Source organism: Dama dama, chromosome 4 (genome assembly GCF_033118175.1).
Source record: "Dama dama isolate Ldn47 chromosome 4, ASM3311817v1, whole genome shotgun sequence".
Taxonomy (NCBI): domain Eukaryota; kingdom Metazoa; phylum Chordata; class Mammalia; order Artiodactyla; family Cervidae; genus Dama; species Dama dama.
In genome coordinates this window covers 15,250,428-15,277,902 of record NC_083684.1, presented here as the reverse complement: position 1 = coordinate 15,277,902, position 27,475 = coordinate 15,250,428, and the positions used below count along the sequence as shown (strand labels likewise).

General features: G+C 47.6%; 1 protein-coding gene across 1 annotated transcript in view; it reads right to left on the bottom strand.

The window, feature by feature from the left end:
- The window catches only part of CDH13 (cadherin 13), a 992,246-nt gene extending 968,476 nt beyond the window's left edge, over positions 1–23,770 (bottom strand). Inside the window, exon 1 of the mRNA XM_061138277.1 lies at positions 23,598–23,770. Coding sequence (XP_060994260.1) covers positions 23,598–23,642 — 45 coding nt within the window. The 5' untranslated portion in view covers positions 23,643–23,770. The remainder of the gene's footprint in view (positions 1–23,597) is intronic.
- Positions 23,771–27,475: the final 3,705 nt, after the last annotated feature.

The window sequence follows — 27,475 nt, the reverse complement described above, 5'->3', positions numbered from 1 at the left end:
TATATATATACATGACTGAATCACTTTGCTATATACCAAAAAGAAATACATCAGTGTAAATCAACTATACTTCAATAATAAATAAAACTAAAGTCTACTTAAAAACTGAAAAACAGATGTAGCCAAGTGTAAACCTGTCTCCATTCAGCCTCCTGCCCAAATGCGACCAGATGCACCCCTACCTCTCTTGGCCGTGCTAGGCCAGCTGCCATTCACTCTCCACCCTGTGCCTTTGAACCTCTCTGCTTGGAATCCCCCTCCCCAGCCCCATTTTCCCAGCTTTGTTTGACCATCTCCCATGAGGTACCCGCTCCCAGGTCAGACATCACCTTTGGCTTCCTGACCCCTACCGGGCCAAGATGCTCTCTGTACTCCCAAATTAAAATCAGAGCACCCCACAAGCCCATCACTTGCCGTTCTGCATGCTACCTCTCTGCTTAATTCTGCCTCTCCTGGAGACAAGCCGGGGTGTCCAGGCATCCCAGAACCTCGTACAGACCCTGCCACATTTCAGGTGCCCACTCAATGCTAGCTGGAACTTAACGGCACTCGAGGAGTGGGCTGTTAACCCTAAGGCATCCCGTTTCCACTGCTTCCTGTATGGGTGACTGTGCCTGCCCTGGGCCTTGGTTTCCCCACTGTAAAGTGAGGAACACTAACAATGGCAATGTCTATTTCATGGGCTGTCAGAAGGACTTAATTAAAATTGGAGAAGGAATTCAGAAAGAGATTTTGTACATGTAAAATTATCATATGTAACAAGACTTTGGCCACCTGATGTGAAGAACCAACTCATTGCAAAAGGTCTTGATGCTGTGAAAGACTGAAGGCAAAAGGAGAAGAGGGTGGCCGAGGATGAGATGGCTAGACAGTATTACCGACTCAATGGACATAATATGAGCAAACTCCAGGAGATAGTGAAGGACAGTGAAGCCTGGCGTGCTGCAGTCCATGGGGTTGCTAACAGTCAGACAGGACTTAGCGACTGAACAACAATAACAAAACAAGAAAACAGATCATGGAGGAGGTAAGCTTTTTCAGACTTCTAAATTGCTTTCAGCTTCCTCTACTGCACATAGTAACAGATGATGTCACAGCTTTGCCCTCCCTCCGCCAATGGTTTCCCATCACTCGCAGAATACCATCCAAACTCTCCCCATGGCCCAATATGTCTCCTGATCTCATCTCCCTTTCTCGGTCCAGCCACCGTGGTCAGCTCTCTATTTCTGGAGCACACCAGGCATGTTCGTCCTTTGGGGATTTTACACTTGTTCTCTGCTCTGCCTGGCATATGCTGTCCCCCACAGGCCCACACAGCTCTCTCCCCCACGACAGGCAGGTCTCAGCTGAAATGTGCCCTCTCGAGGGGAGCGCCTTTCCCTCCCTGCAACCCTCCACCCCTATGGAAAAGAGCATCCTCATTACTTTATCCCTGACTGTGCCTTGGTTTTGCAGAGCACTTATGACTAATGGACTTTCTTTGGTTTGCTTCTCCACTAAAATCAAAGCCCTATAGAGGCAGGGACTTGACTATGTCCATTGTTGCTTTTTTGGTACTAAGAACCGTACCTGGCACAGGCCAGGCAGTCAACAAATGTGGTCAATGAATGAGTGAATGAATATGTGAACAGATGAGTCCCCAGAGACAGTGGGAAAGGGAGGAAAATTGTCTCACACTTCCTTCTGAATTATTTCTCCACCTCCTGCAGCACATCAAGTACCCCAGAGCCGAGAGAAAGAGCACAAGGTAGAGAACCTCTAGCCCCAAGGCTTATTAGCTGCATAGTCATAGGCCTTAGCTACTTCACCTGTGTAATGGGCACAGTCTTAGGGCCCACTCAGCTGTCCAAACAGATGCGGTACTACAAGGAGAGCACTTAGCACAAGGCTACATGGCAGCCCTGACATGTTCCCCACGGTTCATGTTATAATCTAAGAGCCTGTTCTGACCCCCTTCTGTGCCCCCTGCCATCCAGCATGCAGGGGACTTGTTCTGCATATGGAAAAAAAAATAAAACTATTTATATCCTGGTTCTTCTTTTTAACTATACAGCATTCACATCCTTACCCACAGCCTGCTCCCCTGGGGATGTTTGCCCCCAAATAAAGGTTGTCAAACATTTTAAATGTTATTAAATTGTCCAGTAAATGGGAATGCCCAAAGCAGAGAGCCAGTCAATCAGGATTATTCAAGAGCTTCAAAAAGACAGAAGGAAACCATTATTAGGTTTAAGAATATTGCGTTCCCTCTCCCACACAGCCTTTATCTAAATCTTCATTTAATTGGCAGCCTTCAGCACTGTCAGAATTGCATTCTGAGAAGTAGGAGAAGTTTTCAAACATTTATGCAATGTTATATGCTTGGCTCACAGCTGCTTCTAGGAATGATCCCTTCTGCCAGGGATTTGGGGATGCGATATCAGAGCCGGCAGGGGCTGGGGAACTGACCTTGAATCAAAGAAGACACTGACACCACCATGAAAACTCAGACACACCTTCTGAAGTTCGAGGCAGAGAGAACAGGACCTGCAGCCTCCCCACACTATACAGCTGGCTCCTTGAGGGCAAGAGTTGGGCCCTTCCATCTCATATCCTCAGAACCTCCCCGATTGCCTTGATATATTGTCGGCATACACAGATGTTTCTGGAATGGCTAATGAGGATCTTTGTGGTTTATGTAATAAGAGAAACCGGCGCTCAGGCCCAAGTATTTCTCTCTGAGGGGTTCTCACCAGAGGCTGGGTTGGAAGAGAAACTTGATTTCTTCCCATCTCTCCCCCTAACAACCACTCCCCACCACCTTGCAGTTGACCAACAAGTTTCATGTATGACCAACAAGTTTCAGGAAGATTGTATGATACCTCCGAATCTTTGATCTGTTTGCTCCTCTCCTGTCTCGGTTCCTTAAATGGGGCCTTCAGCCTTCCTCTTTGGGATTACTGCAAAAGACACCTAAACGTCTCCCATTCACAACCCCATGCGGGCACAAGCATGCTGAGTGTTACAGAGGCGGTGCTTGACATTGTCACTCTGCTGCTTACAAATCTCTCATGGCTCCTGCTGTTTTCGGGACACTGCGTCTGTGAAACAGTCCGGAATCTTCCCCTGCTGACCTCTCCTATGTCTACAGGCCCACTTACTGGGCTCCAGCCACATCAAGCAACTCACAGCCCTCCCAAGCCCTGACTGCCAGCTCCCTCCCCTCCATGCCTTCCTTCTGACTGAGGGCTTTGGGCAAGTACATCCCACCCCATTTTCTGACTGCCTATTTCCTGCTGATTCTTCCTGGCCCAGTTCAAATATCCGTCATCTACCCTAGAAAGTCTTCTTCAATCTCACTATCCTCCCCCAGGTAAAGGACAGCCATTGCTCTGTGCTCCCAAAGGGCCTGAAGCTGATAATCATTTATTTCTTTATTTTTTTAACTTAAATTCTACCACAGTACTACTTGGGGCTTCCTGGGTGACTCAGTGAAAAAGAATCTGCCTGCAATGCGGGAGACATGGGTTCAATCCCTGGTTCAGGTAGATCCACTGGAGGAGGAAATGGCAACCCACTTCAGTAATCCTGCCTGAAAAATCCCATGGACAGAGGAGCCTGGTGGTCTACAGTCCATGGGATTGCAAAGAGTAAGACACGACTCAGCGACAGAGCTCGCACACAAATGCATGGTACTACTTTGTACAGGAAGTGTGCAAAGCCTCAGTATATAAGTTCAGTATGTTCCACAAGGTGTCATGCAACTGGGGTCAAAAAATAAAACACTATCAGGTTCTCAGAAACCCCCTCCTGCCTTCTTTACAACCACGTTGGAAAACTGTCTGGTGATACTTACCAAAACCGGATGATTTTCCAAGTGGATGAATGGTCCCAAGTCCTATCATCCTGTCTTGACAATGTTGACTGTTTAGTCTGTTTCAACTTGTGAATCATAAGATCCTGTGGTCAGGGACTGTTATTCTGTTACCTCCTTACTACTGTTCCTATCACAGAACTGGCATATGATAAGTTCTGTATAAATGGATGAATTAGTTAAATGAATGCATGAGAGAGAAAGGTAAAGAACATGCACTCTCAGTTTGGATAATGGTCTCAGATTTCTTCCGATTGATGCTTTGTGCACATTCCTCATTTGGAAGCCACAGTAGTGGCACGATTCTGGGTTCCCATCGAAACTCACAAAAGACCAGATGTCCTCTAGAGATTGTCAGAGGAAAAAAAAAGGCTTAAAGGTCATCTGTTTTAATCAGAAAAACCAGAATTCTAGGAAGAGCAGGCTAGTTAAATTGGTTTGACAGTCAACCTCAGCAGCAAATGCAGCTTCTAGCATCTTCCTAGATTGGTTCATTTTCTAAGATCTGTGATTTTTAAATGAGGAGTAGGATCAAAGGTCAACCTTACCCCCTGGAGCACAAGCTAAGTATGTTCTGTAATCACATCATAGAGCAAGCTTCAAAAGCCCACAGTGTAGTGATGGCAACCACCTGTCTATCTTCGCACCAGATGAATGGCTTTCTGATGCCATTAATCAGAAAGGTAGCTGAATAAAGAGCAGTCGATGCTTATTTAACCAAGCCCTCCTCATCCTGTCACAAGTGAAAAGCACATGCACAGTCCTGGCCCAGGTGAGAAAGGGAACCTGCTGGAAACTGCCAGAAGCCTGTTATTTTCCTGTAACCTTTCAGAGCCTGGAGGTGTCACCAGTGACAGTCAGGAATGACAAACAAATAATGCTTTTCCAAAGCACAAGACCCCAGGGAAATGGAGATCCAACTCTACAAGGTACCCCCTGACTCCCCAGAACCTGAGCCTGGTTCAGCACAATGGTCTCCCTAGAAAATGCTGTAATGTTAGCATGTCCTGAGAATTGTGCTTTGATGACTGTGCACAGCAGAGGAAGGAAGCAGCAAAAGGTTGGCCCAGCAAGTTGTTGCTTTCAAAGTGCAAATCGGAACTTACAGCCTCCAGGAAGATGAAAGTTCAGTCGCTCAGTCGTGTCCCCCAAATTTGTTCTGATTGAACAGAGCTGGTCCTGCCAAAAGTCTCAGTCAAGTCCGTTCTTCCCTTCAGGCCAGGATCACATTGCCAGCAGCCTATTCAATTGTCAACACCAATGACCCATCCTAATTCCGAAGGTCCAAGGCCAGAATCACTCTGCCGCTGAACCTGCTGGGAAATCACCTGCTGTAGTTTCTGCTGTCCGAGGCACTGCATGGAGAGCTGCGGATAGCAGGGCAAACCTGCGGAGTGGGAAGAACAAGAACAGGAAGCTACAAGCCCAGCTCTACTCCCCATGACTTGCAGAATGGCTTTCTTCCAAAGGCTTCCCCTCTCTGAGCCTCAGTCTTCTCATCTGTGAAGTGGGAAAGCCACACCCTCCTGACTGAGAACTGAAACAGTGCACAGTAAACTTTCCTCTGGGCTGGAGAGAAGGAATCTAGTGAACAAACACCACCTCTCCCTCCCAACGTAGCTGCAACAACGAAGAGTCAGGAGGACCAGATTCGAGTCCTGATGCTGCCAATTATTTGCTGAAGAAGAAAGGTCTCTGGGGCTCAGGCTCCTTACAGCAAGCCTCACCTGCAGGGTCCTGAGGGTGGAGCAGAGATGAAGGAAGACACTCTGGGTGAGCAAGCCCCACAGACGGTGAACTCCTCATCTACAAGGTGAGAAGAATCATAGGAACTCCGGCATTCAGGGACTTGAACCAGACATTCCGTGTGTAAACGCTTAGTCGAGTGCCTGAGACAGAGATGATGTTCCATAAATGTTACTTTTTAACTGAAGTAATCACTAGGGTGTCATTTAATTAAATAATAATTGTTAGAGCACAAATGATGATGATGGTTCTTAGCCTTACCACGGAAGCAAATTAAAGTTCTGCCCTTGGGGAGACTGCGTCAAGCTAATCGCATCACCCCGGGGCCCCACCTGCCAGCAGGGGATGTGTCTAATGAGGGGTGCTCTCTCCGACTCCACCCCCAGACCCCCCCCAAAAAACCATGCACCAGGTAGAGACCTGCAGCACCAGATAAGCCCTCTTAACACAGAAAGAGAAAGCCCATTCCAGCCTGGCAAAACACACCCCTCAATTTCACTTGTTTATCTGTTTACTTTTTTAACTTTTGGACTTAAGCTGCTTGCCGCCCTGCACCCCTGGACCTCCAACCAGCCTGAACTGGTTCTCCTGCAGACTGGAGCCTGGGACAGTGCCTCTATTGCCCCATGTACAGACTGATTTCTACCCTGAGCAAAATCAATCCCAGGTGTGCAATTTCTCTGGCGACTCAGCCTCGGAGAGAATGCTTCCTTGGCAAGTTCCCGGATCACCAAGGGCAGGAGCGAGCAGGCTTGCCAGCAGCCAGCCCTAGAGAGACAGGGAGATTTGGAAGCAGAGTGACCAGGGAGCGGCGCTGAGTTGAACTCCATCCCACCGGCGGAACATTTGGGGGCTCAGATAATCCTGAACCGAAATAGCCAGGGTAGGGGTTACACTCAGGAAGGCTAAGTGGCTGGGTTAATAAGGCTTTTAGGATTCCTCATGCCGAGTCTGCAGAGTGCAGACTTCTCCAAGCATCAATTATAAGAGCATAAAACTTTCCAGAATGGAGAAAGGGCGCTGAGTTCACAACGCTTGCTGGGGTCTGATGGATCTTCATCTACCCCCTCTGAATCTTCCAAGTGCTTCATTACTTGGCTCCCTCAGCTATTCTCCAGTGCCTTCCAAACTCCTCTGAACTTTGCTTTAATGAGCAGCCTCTGTTTATTAACTCTTTGGTCAAAAAGAAAAAAAAAAAGTGAAACCTAATGCATCTCATTTCCTGCAAATTGCAGGTTAATCTCCATCTAATAAAGCTGTGCATAGGGTGTTAGACAAAATGTTTTCTACTGAAAGATGGGAGAGCTGACCACTTGCTGTCCCCAGCAGCGTGTGGTTGGGCTTCCAGGTGTATGTTCTTAGGACACATTCAGTGACTAAGCTTCAGTTTCTTGATCTGTAGCCTGGGACTGCTTCCTAAGTGATGGCATTTATTGTGATGATTAAGACACAAGATCCCTAAACATCCCTCGTGGTCCAGTGATTAAGACTCTGCAAGTCCACTGCAGAGAGCACAGGTTCAGTCCCTTGTCGGAGAATTAAAATCCCACATGCCATGAGCTGCGGCCAGAAAAAACAGAAACACCATGATCTCTGCCCACTTTGAATATACACTGTACCAGGTGTTGTGTTGAATTTTCTAGGCAAGAATACTGGAGCGGGTTGCCATATCCTTCTCTAAGGGATCTTACCAAACCAAGGAATCGAACCCTCATCTCTTGTGTCTACCTGCACTGGCAGGCAGATTCCTCACCACCACCGCCACCTGGGAAGCCCCTAAGAAGCCCCTGGGATGGAGCTATCACTATCCTCCCCATTTACCAAATGAGGAGACTCGGACAAAGAGTTATGAACAGGATTTGCCCAAGGCAGTGGGAGCTGAGAGTCAAGCCCAGGCAGCCTGGTGCCCTCATTCTTAACCAGTAAGTGCTTTTCCTTTTTCTCTCTCTCCTTCACTTCCCCGCTCCTTCCCTTTGCTCTCTGACATCCCGCCTCCTTTCTAACGTTTCATCTGTCCCTTAGACTTGTGCCTGTCTTTAAGTTTGTACATAGTCTGACCAGTCATTTCATAGGTTCCCCCCTACAGCGTCCTCACCCCTGCCAATGCAGCTAAGCTGACTTCCTCTTTCTTGACTGCAGTGGCCATTCCTTCTTCCTGCAGAATCTAATACTTTCCCCATCCCTTCTCTCTTCACCTTCTAAGATGTCTGCAAGTTCCTCCTTAAAATTCCCTCTTTCCTACTTTGACATTGTGATACTCTGTATTTCTTCCCCCTCACATGGTTACCAATCCATTTGTCCATCAGCCATTCATCTATCTGTCCAAATCTGCCCAGTTCATTTAACACTTATCTGAGTTCAGATTCTCTGTAAACTTGGACAAGTCATTTACTTTTCTGACCATCTATTACCTCACCTATAAAACAAATATTTAAAACATGGTTTACAGGATTGTTGTTAGGTTTAAATGAGACAGCAGATATAAGGAAACCTGGCTCAAAGAGGTACTCAACACATACTAATTGTCTCATTGCTAGCTTTCCCCCAATCAACCTTTAAGTCCTGAGATCGTTTCTGGCATGCTTTTTCTTTCTTCCCCACCAGTCCATTCACCAGCAAGCCTCTAAGTCTGGTCCTTTCTCTTCCACACTTCTTTTGACCTTCATTAGCTCACAAGCTGGACCTGCCTTGGGTTTTTCTGGACCCAATCCATCTTTCACACCACCCCCACATTAATTTTCCTAAAATATTATTTTTCACTACGTTACTCCCGTCTTCAAAATCTCCACTGACTCTCTAGTATCTATTTATTCCATTTTTTCTTCTTTCACTTTTCAAGTTTATTGTGTTTTTCATTATAAATGTAATATACACACATCAATGGAGACTTATAAACTGAAAAGGGGGGAGGGCAGGAAATCACTCAGAAACCCATCATGTGAACAAAGCTACAGTTACATTTTGAAAAATATCCTTTCAGATTTCACAACTCTTTTCCATATATACAGACTTTTTGCTTAGTAAGAATCCTATTCCACACACATTCTATTCAGTATTCATTTCTCACTTTGGTGATATTTTTCATGTCATTGCTGTCTTCATAACTTTCCCCTTTAGTGCCTGTGTAATATTCCATTGAGTCACTTAACCAGTTTCCATCTGCTAGAAATTTAGCTTATTTGTCAAGCACTTAGGAGAGCCACGCACATGGCAAATACTCAATGAACGCTGGTTATTGTCATTATTTCCAATTTGTGCCGACACATATTTGCTGAGAAGTATTTCTGCACATCTTTTTCTGTAGCATTTAGCTCTTCAACCTCTTTAACTTCTCAGATGTAGATTACTGACTCAGATGTAGATTACTGGGCTTTACTGTTTTTGTGCCTTGTGATACTGATGCAGCACATGCTGACATCTTCCCACTGACAAGGCCATATCCCTTCTGGCTGTTCACTAATGGGCCCAACTTCCACTGCAAGAACCTACAGCTCTTTACTAAGGGCTTTCTCTGGAACAAGAGTCCACTAGTGGAGCCAGCGGTCCAATAGTGCTCAAACTCGATGCCAGCGGGGACAGTTCCAAAACAATGCCCACCTAGATTTGAGCACAGGTGGGATAGCTCTGAGGGGCCCGCAACGGCTCCCAGAGGCCCCGTGTACCTGCAGGAGCAGCTGTCTGAGCCACAGGCACGTCACGTAACTGCCTCGCTTCCTTGCTTTGCTTCCCCACCCCGCTACAGTTCTCCCTGGCTCATCTCCCACATGAAACTAACTGTGTTCAAATTCTTCCCTCGGAACCTGCTTCCGGGAGAACTCGGGCTGAGACTGTGACACTTACAGGCAAATGGTTAACACCCATGCTAACACCTGTCCATTTACCTCTTCAAAGAACCAATTCCATTTTCCAAGGTCTCATGGTTCGCTAGACCAGGATTTTACAGGGTTGTCCTGAATCCCCATCCCAGTCGTATCAGATAGATATCACGGCCTTCATTTCAAAGACCTGGCAGCTGAAGCACAGAGGGTTTAAGCAACTTTGTCCATGGCCACACAGCCCTGCAGCGGCAGAGCTGGGATTCAAACTGTAATTCCACTTTCCCCCGAGGCCTGAGCTCTTAACCTACAAGGTGTCCTGCCAGGCACTGCCCCATAATGGTGTTAGGATCCTCCCCCAGACCCTAGGCAACCACTAACCTACTTTCAGTTTATATGGATCTGCCTATTCTGGGCAGTTCTTTCCATTTCATAGAGTCACATAACACGTAGCATTTTGTGTCAAGGATTGCCCAAGTCTGAATCTCAGCCTCAGAGCTAAAAAGCTGTGTGACCTTTACCAAGTTCCCCTGGAATTTCTCCATCTGTAGAATGGAATTAAAATCATACTAGATATACCACAGAGTCATTGGAGGGTTGAATGTGCTAACCAATACATCTAAAATACTCACACAGGGCTCAGCTCACATTAGGCACTACTGAGATGTCAACCTCCATTACGGCCATGACTACAAATATGACTAGTCTGCTGTTCCTCTGCCCCAAAGCGCGTGACTGGTGGTGGGAATCCAAAGATGAACAGAGCACAAAAAACAGAGCTCTTGCCCTCCCCCAGTACACAGCCTGGTGGGGAATATATGATTGGGAAACCAGTTTAAATGAATGCAAAGTCTTATCACATGCATATTTAACTAATAGAAATCCCGGTCTTTCACCAAAAAGAGAAGGAAAAAGAACAATTTAAATACTGCAATTAAATTCTGTAAAATTATATCATGCATATATCCTTCATTACACACTGTACATCCCTGCATGCATTTATACATTGTTACATATTGATTACAGTAAGGGTTGCATACACAAAACCGAACACATTGCAATTTAATGGGCAACTGAAGAGATCTCAAGGTTAATGAAGACTCTGTGTTTGCCTTAAACCTTGACTGTGTAATCTAACCCTTGGGTAAAATGTGACTCTATTGTGTGTCGACAACAATAATTCACAGTGATTCCAGATAAACGAAATCAGCCAACAAGTACCAGGCGGAGTCGGGTGTTAGGCTGCAGTAGGTTCCAGCTGGTCAATGCCAATTTGCAAAGCACCACTTCTGCCCTCCACAAATTCACAGAATCATTTTGAAAATAAACCACATAAACATACTCCTAAGGGGTTGGTGAGTGGCAGAACTGGGTTTAGGAACCAGGTGGAAAGGATCTCTCACCTACCAGCAGACGGGACAGGCAGACACGAGAAGGGCGGTGCTCTCTCCTGCCCCACCCTTTGCCCACCTTGTCATTCTCCAGAGCACTCATCACCACCCGGCACACACCGTGTATCTACCTGTTCCTTTCTTTCTGTCCCTCCCCCGACCAGTATGGAAGCTCACTGGGGCAGGAGCTGTGTGTACACTGTTCATGTCTGTATTCCTAGTGCCAAGAAGACATCTGAGTGCTTTGAAGGTAGTCAGTAAGATCTGTTGGTGAATGAATGAATGAGGGTAATTATTTAGACAACCTCTACTTTTCTTCCATCTTCTGTCTCCCAAACACCCATAGTCTGTTCCTCCACTCTCAACTTGCTTATTCCTTAATTATTCAAAAGTAATGGGAAAATATTACACACCAAAAACAAGGTCCTAAGGGAGCATTCCAGGGCTTTGGCATACTGGTACCATCTAGTGGGAAAGAGCATATTTGCAGGTAGGTACTAAACTGAATTTGGAGGGTTGATAAAAACAACCACCACAACTGTTTCCTTTATCATTAACTCTACTAAGGAAGTTTTCTGTAACTCACAATAGTGGCAACTGGAATCCCTCACAAAGTCATGTTCTATCCAGGGCATACACTGCCCATCCAAGCACCTGCCATGCCTCTTCATCTTTCTGCTCAAAAACTCTTCCAAAATCATGGTTGCCCCCAGGGTCACAAAGGCTCAGTGGGAAGACAGGAATTTTGGCACCAGGGGCCACCCCTGACCAATGAAAGACAGACTTCTATCCAGCAGAGGGACCATTCTAAAGTGAGTTTTACACAGCTCTTCCAAGGGCCCTCAGCAGCAGTGGGCCTCAGTTGCCCAGGACAATAACCAGCTCAAAGATACGCTTTTTAATTGGCTTCCCTTGTTTCTTGTTTCACAGTTCTCACTTCTATGAACTGGAATTCTCTCTCACATCAGCTCCCGTCATCGAAGCCTATGTCTCCATTACTATTTGGGGAAACTCAATCCAAGATATAGGGCCTAGCACCAATATACCTTTGGGTGATAAGAAAGCCTTAAGAATTAGTCAAGATAATTACTGTAAACGCTTAAATATTGTATATTTTAGAGCTGGTCTAAGAATTGCTTTCCATAGTTGACTCCCAAAATCTTTACCTTGATCTAAGTCGAGGAGAATCAACAGTGATATGTGGTCCTAAAGAAGTACTACATTTCTCATGGAGACGAGAGAACAAAGAAAAAGGTCTGGTCTCTATCCCTGGGCTCTGCTCTGTTCCAATTTGACCAACTGGTGAGATGGCTAATGGTTTAGACTAGACAATGGGTCAGCAACCTACAGCCTGAGGGCCAAACCCAGCTCTGCCTGCTTTTGTAAATAAAGTTTTATTGGAACACAGGCCTGACCATCAGTTTACATATTGTCTGTTATTGCTTTTATGCTGCATTGATAGTGCTGAGTAGTTGCAAGAGAGACCATATATTTACTCGATAGCCCTTTATAGAAGGAGATTACCTGCCTGTGGTTTAAATCACTGGTTGCCATAGTTTTAGATTCCCAAAAGCAAAATTTCAAGAAGAGCTAAAAATATAGACTGGACAAAGTTTTGCCAACAGCACCTTACCACTGAGGACAAAAATGCCCTCTATGTATCAACCAACTTCATTCCACAAATCATAGGGCGTTTTAACCTGAAAAAGTAGAAAGGTCGTAGCATCAGAATAATGAACTTTCCATCCCAAGAGAGAGTAGTGGGTGAGCTCAGAACAACTGCCTAGCCCATTTTAATTTTTTTTCATAGCACTATCATTTTCCAAAATTATCATGTTTACTTAGATTTGCTTTTCATTCTCTTTCTCCCTCACAAGAACATAGACTTCACGAGGGCAGGCAATCTTGTCTTTCTTAATCACTGCTGCTTACCCAGTGTCAAGCACCATGTTTAAGATACAGTCGCTGATCAGTAAATATTTGTTAAATGAATGACTCAGTCAAGTGTGAACTGTCTAGACTGAGGCAGATATAAACATCCTGAGAGAGGCAGAAAGGTACGACCGTTGTGTGGGTGGCAAGGACTGGGACAGAGGGGGAGTGTGTGTACCTGGCAGAGGGGCTCTGTGAATGCCCCCTACTCTACCTCCAGGACGTGAAGCAGTGCCAGCCACATAACAGGTACTCAACAGATGTTCAACGAATTAGTGGCTATCCTAGGTAAAGGCCCTGATACTGAATTAAGAGGAATAAGAAAACTCATCTGATAAAATGCAACTAAACCTCAGTTTGGATTCCCAGGTAGCTCAGTGATAAAGAATCCGCCTGCCAATGTAGGAGATACAGGTTCAGTCCCTGGGTCGGGAAGATCCCCTGGAGGAGGAAATGGCAACCCACTCCAGTATTCTTGCCTGGAAAATCCCATAGATAGAAGAGCCTGGCAGGCTACAGTCCATGGGGTCACAAAGAGTCAGACATGACTGAGCGACTGAGCTAGGCACAAACTTCAGTTTAGATTCAGTCCAATTGCAACCCTATAGATCTGAGTGTCTGGATACAGCTACAGGCTGCATATTTCTCATTTGCCTATAGACTGAGAAAACAGTGTTGCAGACAGTGGCACTCAGGAGGCACTGGCTTGGACAGTGAAGTCCTCGGCACTCCCTGAGAGGGATGCCGTCCAGCCTCAGGGCTCAGGGGCAGGCAGGAAACTGCCAGAGAATTAACCTGCACAGTGGAATTAGCCTACAGAGAAGCCACAACTAGGCTGGGTCCTGGCATCTGTGTGGCGATCCTCACTCGGATGGCTGTTCTTGTTGGGGGAAGCTTAAGGTGTGGGTGAGTTGTTTGTCCCTGGTCAAAAGTAAGGACTCAGCGATAAAGAATAAAGATAACCCTGAGCTAAACCAGTTCTGAAGGTTGTAGCTGGTAATCCAGAGAGGAGGTCTGGGTCCCAGGCCTCCTTTTAGAGACTGGGAATTCAAAACTGAAGTCGCTGCAGGCAGCTGTTTCGACTCTAGGAGAGTCAGAGAACAAAAGAGTGAAAGAAGAGAATTCTTACATCATTTGAGAGGACAAGGGAGCAAGTTTTTGTACATTAGGGAAATATGGAGGAAAATGGACATGCACAGAAATCAGAAAAGCATGGGTTCAACCCCTGGTCCCAGTTCTTAGTGGCTGTGTAGCCTTAGGCAGATGACTCAGCCACTCTGAACTTCTTTTCATCATATATAAAATGAAGACAAGAATACTTGCCCCTAAGGGTTGCAATAAGAATTTGAGGTAATGCATGTAACTGGTACTTAGCAGTAAGTTACACAGCAAGTTTATTACAGTTATTTTGATTTATTTTAAATAATATGCTCATGGTGTTGACAAGCATACCCACATACACACTGTCCTGATAAAGCCTCCTGGGAACAGCTGCTGGGAAGGAACATCTGGAAGATATGATCCCACCAGATCAAATGATTTTATGAGGCATAAAATCCCCAGGAGAATGATCCTTGGGGAGCCACAGTATGAGAACTGGCAAATCCTTCTCTGGGGAGCAAACTTAATTTTTTATTTTTCAATGTCTGTACAGTTTTAAGTACATGAGTATTTTTCCCCTGTAAGTTAGTTAGATACTCAAGACCAAGCCCCACCCCCGGTACCTTCAAACCATAAAGTGCCTTGCAGCACCATGTGTTAAAGTTAAAGCAACCAGCGTTCCTTAAGCTCCCAGTATTAGCAATTATGGGATGAAGCCATGAGCATACATTTATTTAATGCTCACCAGCACCCTGATAGGCAGGTATTAGTATTCTCCATTCTTGTTTAGACACAGGAGGAAACAGAAGAAGAGGAGGGAGAAAGGGGTAATTGATCAGAGGCCGCACAGCACGCAAAAGGCTGGGTCAGAATTCAGATTGGATTCTCAAAGCTTCAGAAGTCTCCCTGACGCTCCTAAACTAAGACACCAGCTCCTCTGGGTCCCAGGAGACCAGAGACCCTGGTTCACCTCCAGAACTTCCCCTACTGAGGACCAGGACTGTGTAATAGCACTTGTCTCTGCATCCCCAAATTAGCAGAATTCTTGGCACTTGCCAGAAATGAAAAAGTATGGGGAGAGAAGAAAATATGGGAGGAAGAGAGAGGGAAGGAGGAAAGATGGAAGGAAAGGGGAGAGGGTAGTTCGCTCTTCAATACCAGTTTAGCTCCCATTGTTTCCGGTTGTAATAATTACCAAATTCGTATTATTTCAGCTATTTATTACTTGTTTCTTATTGGCAGCCCTCGGAAGACCACAAGACCCACAATAACAGGGTTCTTATCCATCTTGTTTACCTATGAACTCCCCAAATGCTTCCGTAAATACTTAGCACGTGGACGACTGTACATCGTTCACCTTCTGAGGATAACGTACCTGTGCTGCTTTTCTTTTGAGACAGCAGTTGTTATACTTTTACCAGGACACCACTGCCTGGCACCCAGCTGAAGAGTCTGCTACTACACCAAGAAACGTAAGCATCGCCAAGGCTATATCCTATGCTGAAACGAAGGCCTCTTAGCATTCGCAATGTGATTGCTGAAAGTAGTAGATCATTATTTGCTTCATGTAGGAAATATTTCTAGTGCTGCTGATTAAATGTTCAAGAAACGATTAAAGGGCTTGGCAATGTTTCTCTCAAATATCTTTTGCATGAAAAGCCTCAGAGATTGGTTAATTACAGAGGCTACACATCAGTCACTCTAGGCAAGGGCACTGCCAGGCCCCGTGATGCCCATCCCTGCTGCAAGCATGGACTGGTCTGCAGGCATTAGCGTCACCAGGGCCTGGATGCGTCGCCTAAGGAGCATTGCTGCAGCCTGGCTCACACATCTCCATGGAGATGACCCTCAGACCCCGTTTATGATGTCAAACACCTGGGTTCCTTGTTTGGGACAAATGGTTCCAGCTCTCTGCCAAGTGGAGGAGTGAGAACCCAAGCTTGCATCTTTAACCCCTCCCTAGCCCTTGTCCTGCCGTCTCAAACCCAGATGCCAAGCCCTGGCAAATTCTCCCCTAAATGTCTTTTGGATGCTCTGAGGAGATTCTGTCTACTTCTCCCATCCGCACTGTCACTCCCTGGGTCTAGAGTAACAAGAGTCCCTGGATTCTTCTCATGATTGCAGGCCTAGACTGGCTTCTCCTCCAATTCATATCCAGTTCCATCCTCCAGCTACATTGCAGCCAAATTACTTTTTCAAAATAGAAATCTGGCCTTGTCACGCTGGACCCTCCCCACATTGCTTTCAATGACTTCCCCATTGCTCCAGCACAAACACCCAAATCCTTGAGATGGCTGATGAGGCCCCGGTGGGTCTGGCACCCCCAGCCACTCCCCACGCCACTCTCTGGGCTGCGGGGTCTCCTCCTGCACGGAGCTCCCCCACCACCCACACCCTGGTGTTCCTGTGTCCATAAGCCTCGCTGCTCCTCCAAACTCTGGCCCAAGCAGCAGGCTATCAGGGAAGCCTCCCAGACTCTTCATCGAGGTCTGATGCCTTTCTCATATTCACTCATTCGTCCATGTTTACTGAGGGTCTACTATCTGCCAGGCTCTGTTCTAGGCCCTGGGAACACAGCAGTGATTCAATCAGATGACAGCACGTGCTGAGACGGAGCCTGTATTTTGGTAGAGGGGAAAGATGAGGCACGGTCAAGCGAAACACATAGACTGGCAGGATCTGACACAACCATGTTTCCTTCCCTCTAGCAGTTGTCTCTGTTTTGAATCATTAATGATTCCTGCCAGGGAATACCTTGGGGTCTGAGGCCCAAGAGAGCAGAGACTGAATCAGCCTTACTAACAGGTGTTCCTCGAGCATAGTAGGGCCTGCCTGAATATCACAGGTATTTACCAAATCCACCTGGTCCCAGTGAACGTCCCTGAGGTCAAGTTGCTCGAGTGCTTGGGGCTTAGGAGGGATGATTCTTCATATAAACCTTTAATGTCTCCCTCCCTGCGGACACTCTGGCTGTAATTTTGAGCCAGAGCAGGAGTCAGCAAACTTCTTCTGCAAAGGGCCAAATAGTAAATATTTTAGTCTTTGTGGGCCATATGGTGTAACAACTCTGTTGTTATAGCATAAGCCCAGCCACAGACAATTATATAAATGAGTGGGCTTGGCTACATTCCAATGAAACTATTTATAAAAACAGGCTGCAGGCAGGAATCGGCCCAGAGGCCCGTAGAGTGCAACCCCTGAGTTAGATGATCCCAGGTGCCCGGCAGCCTACAGCAGTTGGAGGCCGTGCCTGTGTGGCCTAAGTCAGACGTGGGTTCCACGGGTGGGGTCCTGCAACTCTCCGCAGACCCTACATGGATCGATCGACAGGGTGATTATCTCAGCAGCTCCAGCTTCAGGCATTCACAGGCACCACCTTCCGCGGCACATGGAAAATCAGTTCCCTGCCAACCCCCAGGAAGGAGGCTTTGGCCTGCAGGCCTTGTTAGGCAGGAGTGGAGGCTGCCGCGCTCCTCGCGGGGTCCCCAGGCTCCCCCAGAGGCTGAGCTCACTTCCTGGCCCTGCCCAGGCATGTGCAGGGCTGTGCTCAGCTCAGCAGCTGCTCTCTCCACCCCAGCCCGGCCCGAGCTCGGCTGGGAGACACAGGGGCTTTGTGCTTCTGTAGCAGACGGGGTGACACTCGCTGGGGCCCTTTGAAATGAGACGTGACATGTTAAAACGTGCCTAATGCTAAGGCTAATTTTTAGGAATTTGACTTCTGCTGGCAACCGACAGAAGGAAAACAATCCCCTTTATTTATTTATTCATTTTTTTTGGGTATATGTATGTAGTTATATTTACCCTGACCTTTGGGGTCTGCAGCTACTGAAAACAATACTTATCTGAGGCTCACCTGCTGGTGTGGGATGAGTGGACAGATTAGTCTAGTATTTATGGAGCCAGAGAACATTAATTGTAGCATTAGCACCGCATGAAGACTGTGGTGGGTGTTAACTGCTAAAAACAGTTATAAAAACACCACGGAAACTGCAGCTGGCACTAGAGGTGACAATGTCCCGCGTATAAAAGCACTCTAGACAACAGAGCTACAGAGCCAACATTACCCTGAGGTTATAAACGCTCTGCGTGTTGGCTCCGGCTCCCGGAGTCCCCTGCAGGACTGAGGACCATAGGGTGTTGCGATGATCTGATGACGCACTTACTGCGGGTGAGCAGCACTGCGGGAAGGCGACGCCCAGGGAGCCACTGTGCTTCCAGGGCAGGGATGCCCTCGGCGAAACCCTCTGCACAGTGCACTGGGGCCTGCGTTCTGTCCAGTGGTCCCAGAGCCCCTTGGCTGCTGACGCATAACATGGTTTACGACACACCAGTGCTCGGGTTGACTCAGACCTGCAGCGTGTCGCTTCTCTGGGGGTAAGGATTCCACAGGAAACAGTGACCTGGGTGTTGCGATGCTCCGGGTAGCCCTAGTCACCTAACCGCTTTTGGTGGTGATAGCGTTCTCAGAGAGGAATGCCCTTGGTCATGTTCTTACAAAGTTCACATCCATGTAGTTCAAACAGAGTGATCAACAAGGGGCTAGTCCCTTCCTTTTCAAATGGCCTATCACTGAAAAACAGGCAACATCAGTCTGATCAAGCCCCCAGATTTGCAAAACCAGAAGTTCCTGATGCAAACGCCTACAAGGGCAGGGAGGGGAACTAAATGAGCACAGTGGCATGGGTGGGTAGGAGGGAGTGGCAGGGATGTGGCCACGTACAGAGGCAGGTCCTGAAGGGGGCAGCAGTGACTCAGCCCCAGGGAAGTGTGGCCCTGTGGGAATGTGGTTTTCGGGCTGCCCGACCTTCTGACATTTTATGAAATGCAGGAAACATGTTGTTGTTTTTTAAATATACAATATCCTACTTTTCAAAACATTTGGACCAAACAGGATACATCCATGAGCTACATTTGGCCTGTGGCTTCTACTCTGCAACCTCCCCCTGGAAACAAGAGTTACAGAATTGGGATTAATGGCATTCAGTCCCACCAAGCAGATAATCTTGAAGGTTCAACCTGCTAAGCCAAAAGGTGACCCGTTCATCTCCATGAGCCTTGGCTCAGTCTGCATTGCAAGTTTGAAATGTCGTTTCTTCTCCCTAGCCTGCCCTTAGCTGTTTCTCTCAGTAGAGAAAGAAAGCACTCTCCACCCTAACCCTAGAATAAACCCACTACTTCATATCTGGTGAAGGTGCAGGGGCTCCTACAGCTCCAGCCAGTCATCATTTGTACAGTCTGTGCAGATATGGGGAGCCAGGCCTGAGGTCCTCAGAGGCTACACAGGAGACAAGTGGCGGAGAATTGTATTGGCAGCATCCTTCAGGAGGGTTAGAGTCTCCCAGGCATGTGGGTACCTTGCTGACAGCTAAGTGGAAACATGGAAAAACCGGTGGTCATCTGATTGATTCTGCTCAACTGATTATTTGCAATTGGACGACAGACCGATATTTCCCTCTCCTTTTCAACTGGTGTTGCAGGGTGAGTGGACGTGGCTAATGATTCACTTTTCTGGGTAGTGACCTAATGGGGAAGATTACCTCCTTTCACAGGCAGAACTTTGCCTGCCATGCGTTTGGCTGCCTAAAGAATAAAACCAGGTTCAACCAAAGTCAAATGACAGGAAATTTCAGAACTTCCTCACATTTCATATTGCATTGTCTACCAGGGTCTTCGAAACGTTCCCTGCTCTAATACTCAGAGGGGATAGATAGTTGAAGAGTAAAATAGAACAGAATAATGACAATAGGGAAAAAAGGAAGGAAAGATAATTTGTGCAAAATGACAGGACTTCTTATTGGGGGAGCTTGTAGAAAAGAAATGAAAATAAGGAGAACATTTTAGTTTGGTTTTGATGGAGCTTTTACACTGAAATTCCTCAAAATATGAGACGTAGATTTAGAATTTTGTAATGCTGTGGATGGAGCCCTCTTCTGGAGAAATTTTTCAACAGGTATTAAAACAAGATCAAAACACAGAGATGAGCCCACACACAAACACAGAAATATGAACGACTGTTGGCTGTTGTCACTCAGATGTGAATTGAATCCATAGTTCATCCTTTTCTTTAGCTTCCACTATACAGAAATTAACTGGACTCCCCAAGCAACTGTCTTTTGGAAGGAGGGAAAGAAAGATATTCTCAAGGAACCAGCTGTACTTTTACCTCAACAGTGAACTTCAGACCGAGACTCAACATTCACACCCCAATACTGGTACTTTTAGGTAATGCAGTTACTGCGTGCGTTGGTTTGTTGGGCAATTTTGCTGTAACACAGAGAGGATATTTCTAGGGGGAAAAGAAAAGATTTTATTTAATGGAAAACACACGGGCTAAAGATAGAAAAGGAGAGAAGGGAGGGAGGCAGAGCAGGAGATATTAGCTAAGATGACTGTTGGGGCTTCTAATATAGACTGTCGCGTTACATAAATTTCAGATCACATATTCAGCCTTGCAGTTTATTAAATCTCTTTGAGGACTTGCTAAAAAAAATTGTTCAGACACATGAATGCTACCACTTTGCAATTCCTTTCACCACTTATATCTCTGTTTCCCCAGTGCTTTTGGAATCTTACAGGCTATCACATGTTGAACCCATCTCAGAGCAAGAGATCCTCTGCAATGCTCACAATCCTTCCTCCCCAGTGAAAGGGCTCTGCAAGTAAACTCTGCCCTTAAAATACAATATACGAAGTTGCAGGCGCGTAAGAAGACACTGATTCTCATTTAACACCCTGGAAGTCAAGATTCTGACTCCAAGAAAAACCTCCCCATCTTAAATCAACATCTCAGAATTCCATGGAATAGTTTTAGTCACTTCCCAAGTGACTATTCTCCAAACCTGGACCACTCCCTACAGTCCTAATACTTGGGAGATTACTCATTCATTGTTGGAGCTTTTGGCTAGATGTGACACCCAAATTGGGCTGGGGGTAGAGGAATCACATTTTGCAGTGGAATTTCTAGCTCACGCCTCTCTTGATTTGTTTTGCATTCATTATTTACCATAGCCAAATTCCAGAGGCCACTTCTGGGACTGCCTTTCCCAAAATGCCCCAGGGGAGAAGAGAGGTGACTGCTTCTCTGCCTCGCCAGCTTCCAGCCATTGTTGCTTTGAATTCCTCTTCCCTCTTCCAAAATGCCTAAAACAGCAACCTAGCCAATAAACTTACAGAGATTGATGGCTTCCAAAACCAGACCCAGTGTATTTCAACGGTGGTAGAAAAACACACACATACTTGCCTGAACAGCACTAAGGCCAAGTGACTAATTTGCTTTATTACATTGTTTTTCCCCTTTCTTATGTTTTCTCTCTGCCTGGGGAAAGTTTTGTTTTTGCTTGTAGGCTCGAAGGCCCCCAGACTCTCCACACCTTTCCACTACGTCACACAGATCTTTGCACTTGAACGTCTTGCTGGTTAACTGATTTGCACCACAATGATTTCCCTGCAAGGTACTGTTGCTACCAGGATATCAGACACTGTCCTAAGGTGGACATTTGCTCTGATTATGAATAACAGTCTAAGAGAGAAATAAGCCTCTCAGGGAAGGCAACTGAATTCGAAGTAAAACCTTTGCTCCTCCATCCTAAAGAAACTGAGAGAGACGACAGCCTTCAGAAGCCACCTGTGCCAGTCAGGTCCTGGGAGAAGAGAAACACCAGTTGCTTTGCAAAAGGCATCATGTCAGCCCCTAGAGCACAGGAATTGCTGGGTGCTGGCATGTGGTCTGATTTGCTCAAAGGAAGACAAAACTTTGGGCAAACCCTGGAATCCAAACTGAAGTCAAGCACGTCCATGGAGAAAAGGACTGTCAAGTCCTAGGTCAGGTGGTGGTAAGGGCTCCCAGACACGGAAAGCTCCCAGAGTGCTAGGACTGCTGCTAAACGCATTACCAAGGACATCCTGTTGAATGCAATCTAATCCGCCCAGCAATCCTAGGAAGGTGACAGAATTACTTCACCATGGAGAATCTGGAAGTTCAGAGAGGTTAAGCAGGCTGCCCAGGTGGTAGCACCAGCACATGGCAGAAGGGATCTGTCTGAATCAGAGACATGCTCTGAACCAGCCTCCTAAGTTAGTATGTATATATATACACAAAGACGTACACATATACACACGTGCCTCCTCAGAGATGGTGAAGAGTTCAGAAAGTCTAGAAAACTGGCTCACAGACAGGCACAGGATTTGTGGCAGGACTTAAAGCTACAGGGACCTCAAGAGAATCAGACCAAAACCCTAGTAGGGAAGAGTAGGGGGCTGTGGATCCAGGGAAGAATGAAGTCATGAGCTGGGGGTGGACTCACCAGCCAGGCACCCTACTCTGTCCCCAGGCACCATCATCCACCCCCACCCCCTCACACTGAGTCATTACCATGGTTACTGCTTCCTGGGACACTGACCCATTTCCTAAGGTGGATGCCTCCCTGGTCTCCCCTCAGAAGGCTGCACTGCATCTCTGCAGTCCAGCCAGCCCCTGCCTGGGACTCCAGGGGCCTCACCACACCCCCCACCCCTCCACCCCACTCACACCCTCACACATGTGTGTGCCTCTTGCCCTGGCATCCAGCAGTCCTGGCCAGGAACTCGACACCCATTCCCAGCACCCCAGGGCACTCCCTGTCTCCTTCCCTCCTCTCTGCCTGGCCCTGCCCCGATCTCATCCACCCACTTGTAGGCTGCCAGCACATGCCATGTCCCGTAGGCTGCCAGGAAGGCCAGGGGGACTGGGTCACAGTGCTGTCAGAAAACGGGCCCCAGAGCAGGGTTGAGCCTGCCGCCACCAGCACCTCCAGCCTGGCCTCCTTTCCTGCACACAAACTTCCTGAGATCTCGGAGACGGTTGCAGAAGGACCACGTCTCCATCACCCCCCTCTCCCGGGTCGCCGGCCCTTCCCTAGCGCCTCAGCGCTCGGAGGGTTAACAGGCAGCTGCAGCCTGGTGGGCAAGGCTTGAACTTTTGCCGCGCTCCGCGCCCGCCCTCGAACACCGCAGAAGCGGCAGTCGGGGCTCGGGGCGGTAGTTACAGGGGGCTAGACAAAGCGGGAGCGGGAGGGAGGGGGCTTTGCTGGGGCCTGCGCCCGGGCGAAGGGATGAGCTCGGGCCCTTCTGGGCCCGAGGTCAGGAAGGGAATGGACCCCGATGCGGGCGCGGCCAGCGCCTTTGAGCGACAGCGGCAGCCGGGCTGCGGCGTTCGGCTGGCCGGAGGCGCCTTCCTGCGCGCCGCCCTGCCGGGCGAGGGGGCCCGGGCGCCCCGCGAAGTCGGAGATACCAGGCCGGCCTCTCCAGCCCGGCAGCCCGCAGTCCGGACCCGAGCTGCGCTTCCCCGATCGGCGCTGCGTTGGGGGAAACCACGACTCCTTGGAGTCGCCTCCAACTGAGTCTCGCCAATGCATGAGCCTACAGAGGAGGCGAATCAAAGTTACCCCACTTGATGTAGGCGAGAATGTCGCCCCTGCTTGCACACACACACACAAAAAAAGGACTCGGAGCTCTCTCCACCTCTCCTGAACGTACACACACACACACACACACACACACACACACACACACAAGCCTGAGTGGGAGACTGCCACCGCCGCCCCCCCAACGCCCTAGGATTTCAGGGGCTGGGAATGACCTCCCTTTTGAGCCCCCGAGCTGTCTTCGTCGCCGCACCCGGAGTCCCCCGACCCCACGAAAGCCCCCTCGCCCAGCCCGCGCCAGGCAATCGGAATGCAGAAACGGGGCGCGGGGCGCGCCCAGCAGCCCCCTCTTCCCTACCTGGGACAGGAGAACGCAAAGGACGAGCGGAGTTGTCGGCTGCATTTTGCCCGACTAGAAGCGCCCGGCGGCGTTTTCATTCATGCACGCGGCTGCACTGAGCATATTTTCCGTGGGAGCCAGGCTTTGAGGAGAGGCTCTGCCTCGCCAGCCAGCCAACTTCCCAAATAGATCAGCGGCAGCATCACGAAAGCATTGGGTAGAGGCTGATGACCAGGACCAATGGCTTTACAAGACGGATTCCTTCATAAAGCTCCCTCGTTTTGCATGGCAGATACGGGGCGAGCACCTCGCCTGGCGCGAGCCCCTCGCAGGAGGCAGCCAGTTCGCTTTTTTGGACTGTTGGGGCCCAGCCCCACAAATCACGCTGGGCAACGCCAGCTGATGCCACTTTTCCAAAGAATGGAATTGCACTAGGAACTGGCGGCCACTTGCAGCCCAGTGCAAGAGATTCTCTTTATTAAAATGTTAAAAAAGATCCACTTTACTTCCAATAAATCAAATAAAATGACCCCAGCAGTTCCAGTCCTTTCTACGCCTGGAATGACTTGGCGGTGGATTTTTTTTTTCTTTTTCTTATTTTTTTTTTTCAACGTGGCCCAAGTTATGATGGTGTTTGGTGTTTCCCTGCCATCTCACAAATCACCAAGACGACAGATCAATTCTAGCTTGCAGGGAAAAAAATCCATCAAGGGGCAATAGATTTTATTAACTGCTCAGGTGAGAGCCTGACTGGCCGCCAGCTCTACAATTGTGCATCTGGCACCAAAGTTGAGGCCATGATTTGAGGAAACTTTTTTTTTCTCTATCTGGATATGTTCTTTTAAAAGCTTCTAGCTAACTCCAGGGATGTGGAACAGTAGTAGCCACTGCTCAAGAGATTTTATAAGTGGGGTGCTGTGGGAATAAGGGTAAGAGGGATCTTTTGGTCTAACTTTCACAGGAGGAGTTTAAGAATGTGTATTAAAGTCCTTGCTTTGTCATTTCCAGACAGCCTCCTTCTAAAAGAAATTTCAAGTTTTTTTTTTTTTAAAGGATAGTTTTCCAATAGAATTTATGCAACCAAAATAAAAAAAAAATCTGGGTCAGGAGGAAAAACTCAGAAAACTGGAATACTAAACCCAAACTCTAATGTATTTCCTCCTATTTGGATCTGAGATCCCCAGTGGCCAAAGCAATAAGAGAAACATGTAGACTACCTATAAGACTAGTTCTTATATGTGCAAGTAAACAACATAATTTCCCTGACTCTAAAAATTGGACTAAATGTATGATGTGACATCTAATATAGCAGCACGCCGAGCAATGGACCGTGCTGAGATCTAGCAGGCTGGGCTGTATTCCCCAAGTCTGACACAGGCCCTGAAACATGGAGACAGTCATAAGGGCATTGAATAGGTGTCTAGACTTAATCAAGCAGTAGCAGAGGGTGGGGTGGGGTGAAAAATCTGGAGCGACATTTTCTAAGTTTGACCTCCAGCTCTGCCACTGGAGTTTCCCACTCTCTGTCCTCTGTTTGTCCACTGGTTAAATGAAATATAAATTGTACTGAATTCATAAGGTTGTGGGAGATTAGGTGACAAAATAACCACTCAGTAAATATAAACTGATGCACTTTTTAAAATTTCTTCATTGTCAGCAGTTCAGACACAAGGTCCTCTCATGTGGTCCCAAGGTCACTGATCCAGATGCAGTGCCATCTGACCACCCAGCTGCATTAGTCAACACTGGTCCCAGAGATGGCAACGTTGGCCAAATAACCCCCAGAAGAGCCCAAGAAAGGTGGAGGCTGCTGCTGCTTCCAGCCTCTTCAGCTTTCCACTGTTCTCTTTAGGCACCCATCTCCGAGTCTCTGAGAAGTGCAGTCAGCGTTGGACAGATGATCCGAGTGTCCCAGCTTGGAACCCACATGTGTGGAGATGCCTCCTCAGGTTACCCACCAATAGGAGTAAAATGGGGTACTCTGAAGTCAGACAGACTTCAGATCAAAGCATCCTAGAGTACCCTAATTTTTATCCATTCTAGGGCAGGTGCCATCTTGTCAATCAGAGGCCCACTGGGTTGAGCCCATGGATTCAGCAGACACGGAGACAGAGAGAGAGGAGGACAGCTTGGGAGATGATCAACCATGACAAGGGGTAAAGCAGGCAGAAAGATAATGTTGCAGCCACTTTTCTACAAGCAGCCACTTGGGCAGGGAAGCACACTAAAGTTAGGGTGTGTCCAAGGTACAAAGCAGCATTACTGATTTTATTGTTCTGCTGGCCCTTTCTGTGGTCTTCCCACCCCATCTCTCTTACTGCTCCTCACCAAACAGGCCCAGCTTTCCCCCTTCATTGCAGGGTGGCACTTGCCGGCCCCCATGTGCTTACATGGGGCTGTGTGACTAGTTCTAGCCAATGAGCTAGAGTGACAGGTGTCACTTCAAGGCTGGAGCACTTAATCATCAGTGTGAGACAGGTTGGTTTCCCTGGAATAGGGACTGAAATGAATATTTGTGCAGGCGGCTTATGGGGGAGTGTTCTCACCACAACCACTGCAAGAAGGAGGGAAGCAAGACTGACAGAGGGTGAGGTGGATGACTGCAGTTGCAGCAGAGGCCTCAGCCAACCCCAGGAGCGCTCTGAGGCTAGAGCAGCTTTTTCGAGATGAACCTAAGAGAGTCAGGGGGCTGCGCCTCGGTGCATCTAGTGGGCCAATTGTCGGCTGTTCCCCAAGGAGGGGAATAATCTGTCAGAGAGCTTGGTTTGGCCAAGGACCATATTCCAGTCTGTCCTCAACTTTGTCACTTCTACATAAAACCAAGTTGTGACCTGTAACAGGTAACCAGAGGCTATGATTCCCAGGCTGCTGATGCCCACTGATGGGACCAGTGAAAACAAATGTAGTTTTGCCTGGCTGAAGGCCTGCTCATTCTGTCACCAGCCAGGACCTGCGCCAGCATTTACCCAAAGTCCTGGGCAGGCAGAGTGGCTCCAGCCAACCCCATTTGATTTCAGTTGAGTGTATCCCACGGGCCAGTCTCCATTCCCTCCTGTCTCAGTCCCCACAGGGTGGATTACTGGGGGTGAGGAGAGTTAACTTCAAGAGTCTTTCCAGGCCTTGAGGCTTACCTCTAGAAACTCACAGTGGCTAGGAAGCCAAAAAGATTGATCCACAAAATGAAACCTGGATTGGAATCCCCAGACTTTATTTACATTGGGCAAGTTGCTTTTACTCCCTGAACCTCAGTTGCTTCATCAATAAAATGGGAATAATAACATTACACGCCAAGGACTGATATAAAAATTGATGTCACTTCGCCCCCCACCCCCTACTCCCTTCTACTCTCAGAGAATGTGCATTTTGCTAAAAAACAAAAGATATCAAGTTTTGTTCAACAGAGATAGAAGAAAAATCATTTCACTCCAATGATTAGAGGCATTTGAAGAAATCCAGTTTTGTTTGTTTGTTTTGTCTTGTTTTCCCTTCAGCTCCCTAATGAGAGTCTTTAACTGATAGATTGATGCTGGCATGTAAATACTGAAGTTGAAAACCAAGCTTCCTACCCTGTCTCTATCTCCTCCCACCCCAGCCCCCACCAACCCCTGACAGTTTTTGCAGCTGTGGGTTCCCCAGAAGCTTGGTCTGCATTCAGACACATTCCAAGCTCACACTCCTTTTCTGGGCACCTCATTCTGGCTTTGGAGCTGATGGAATCATCCAACAGTCAGCAGCTGTCTCCTGAGGTGCCAGGGGTTGAGACTGTTCCCTCTCATTGACTGACATGACAAAGACATCCCTCCTGTGTGTGTGGAGGTGGCCATGTGGGTAGGTGACATGCTTGTGTCTTTTGTGTACAGGTGCTTGTGTGTGTGTATCCGGAAAGGGGGCAACTG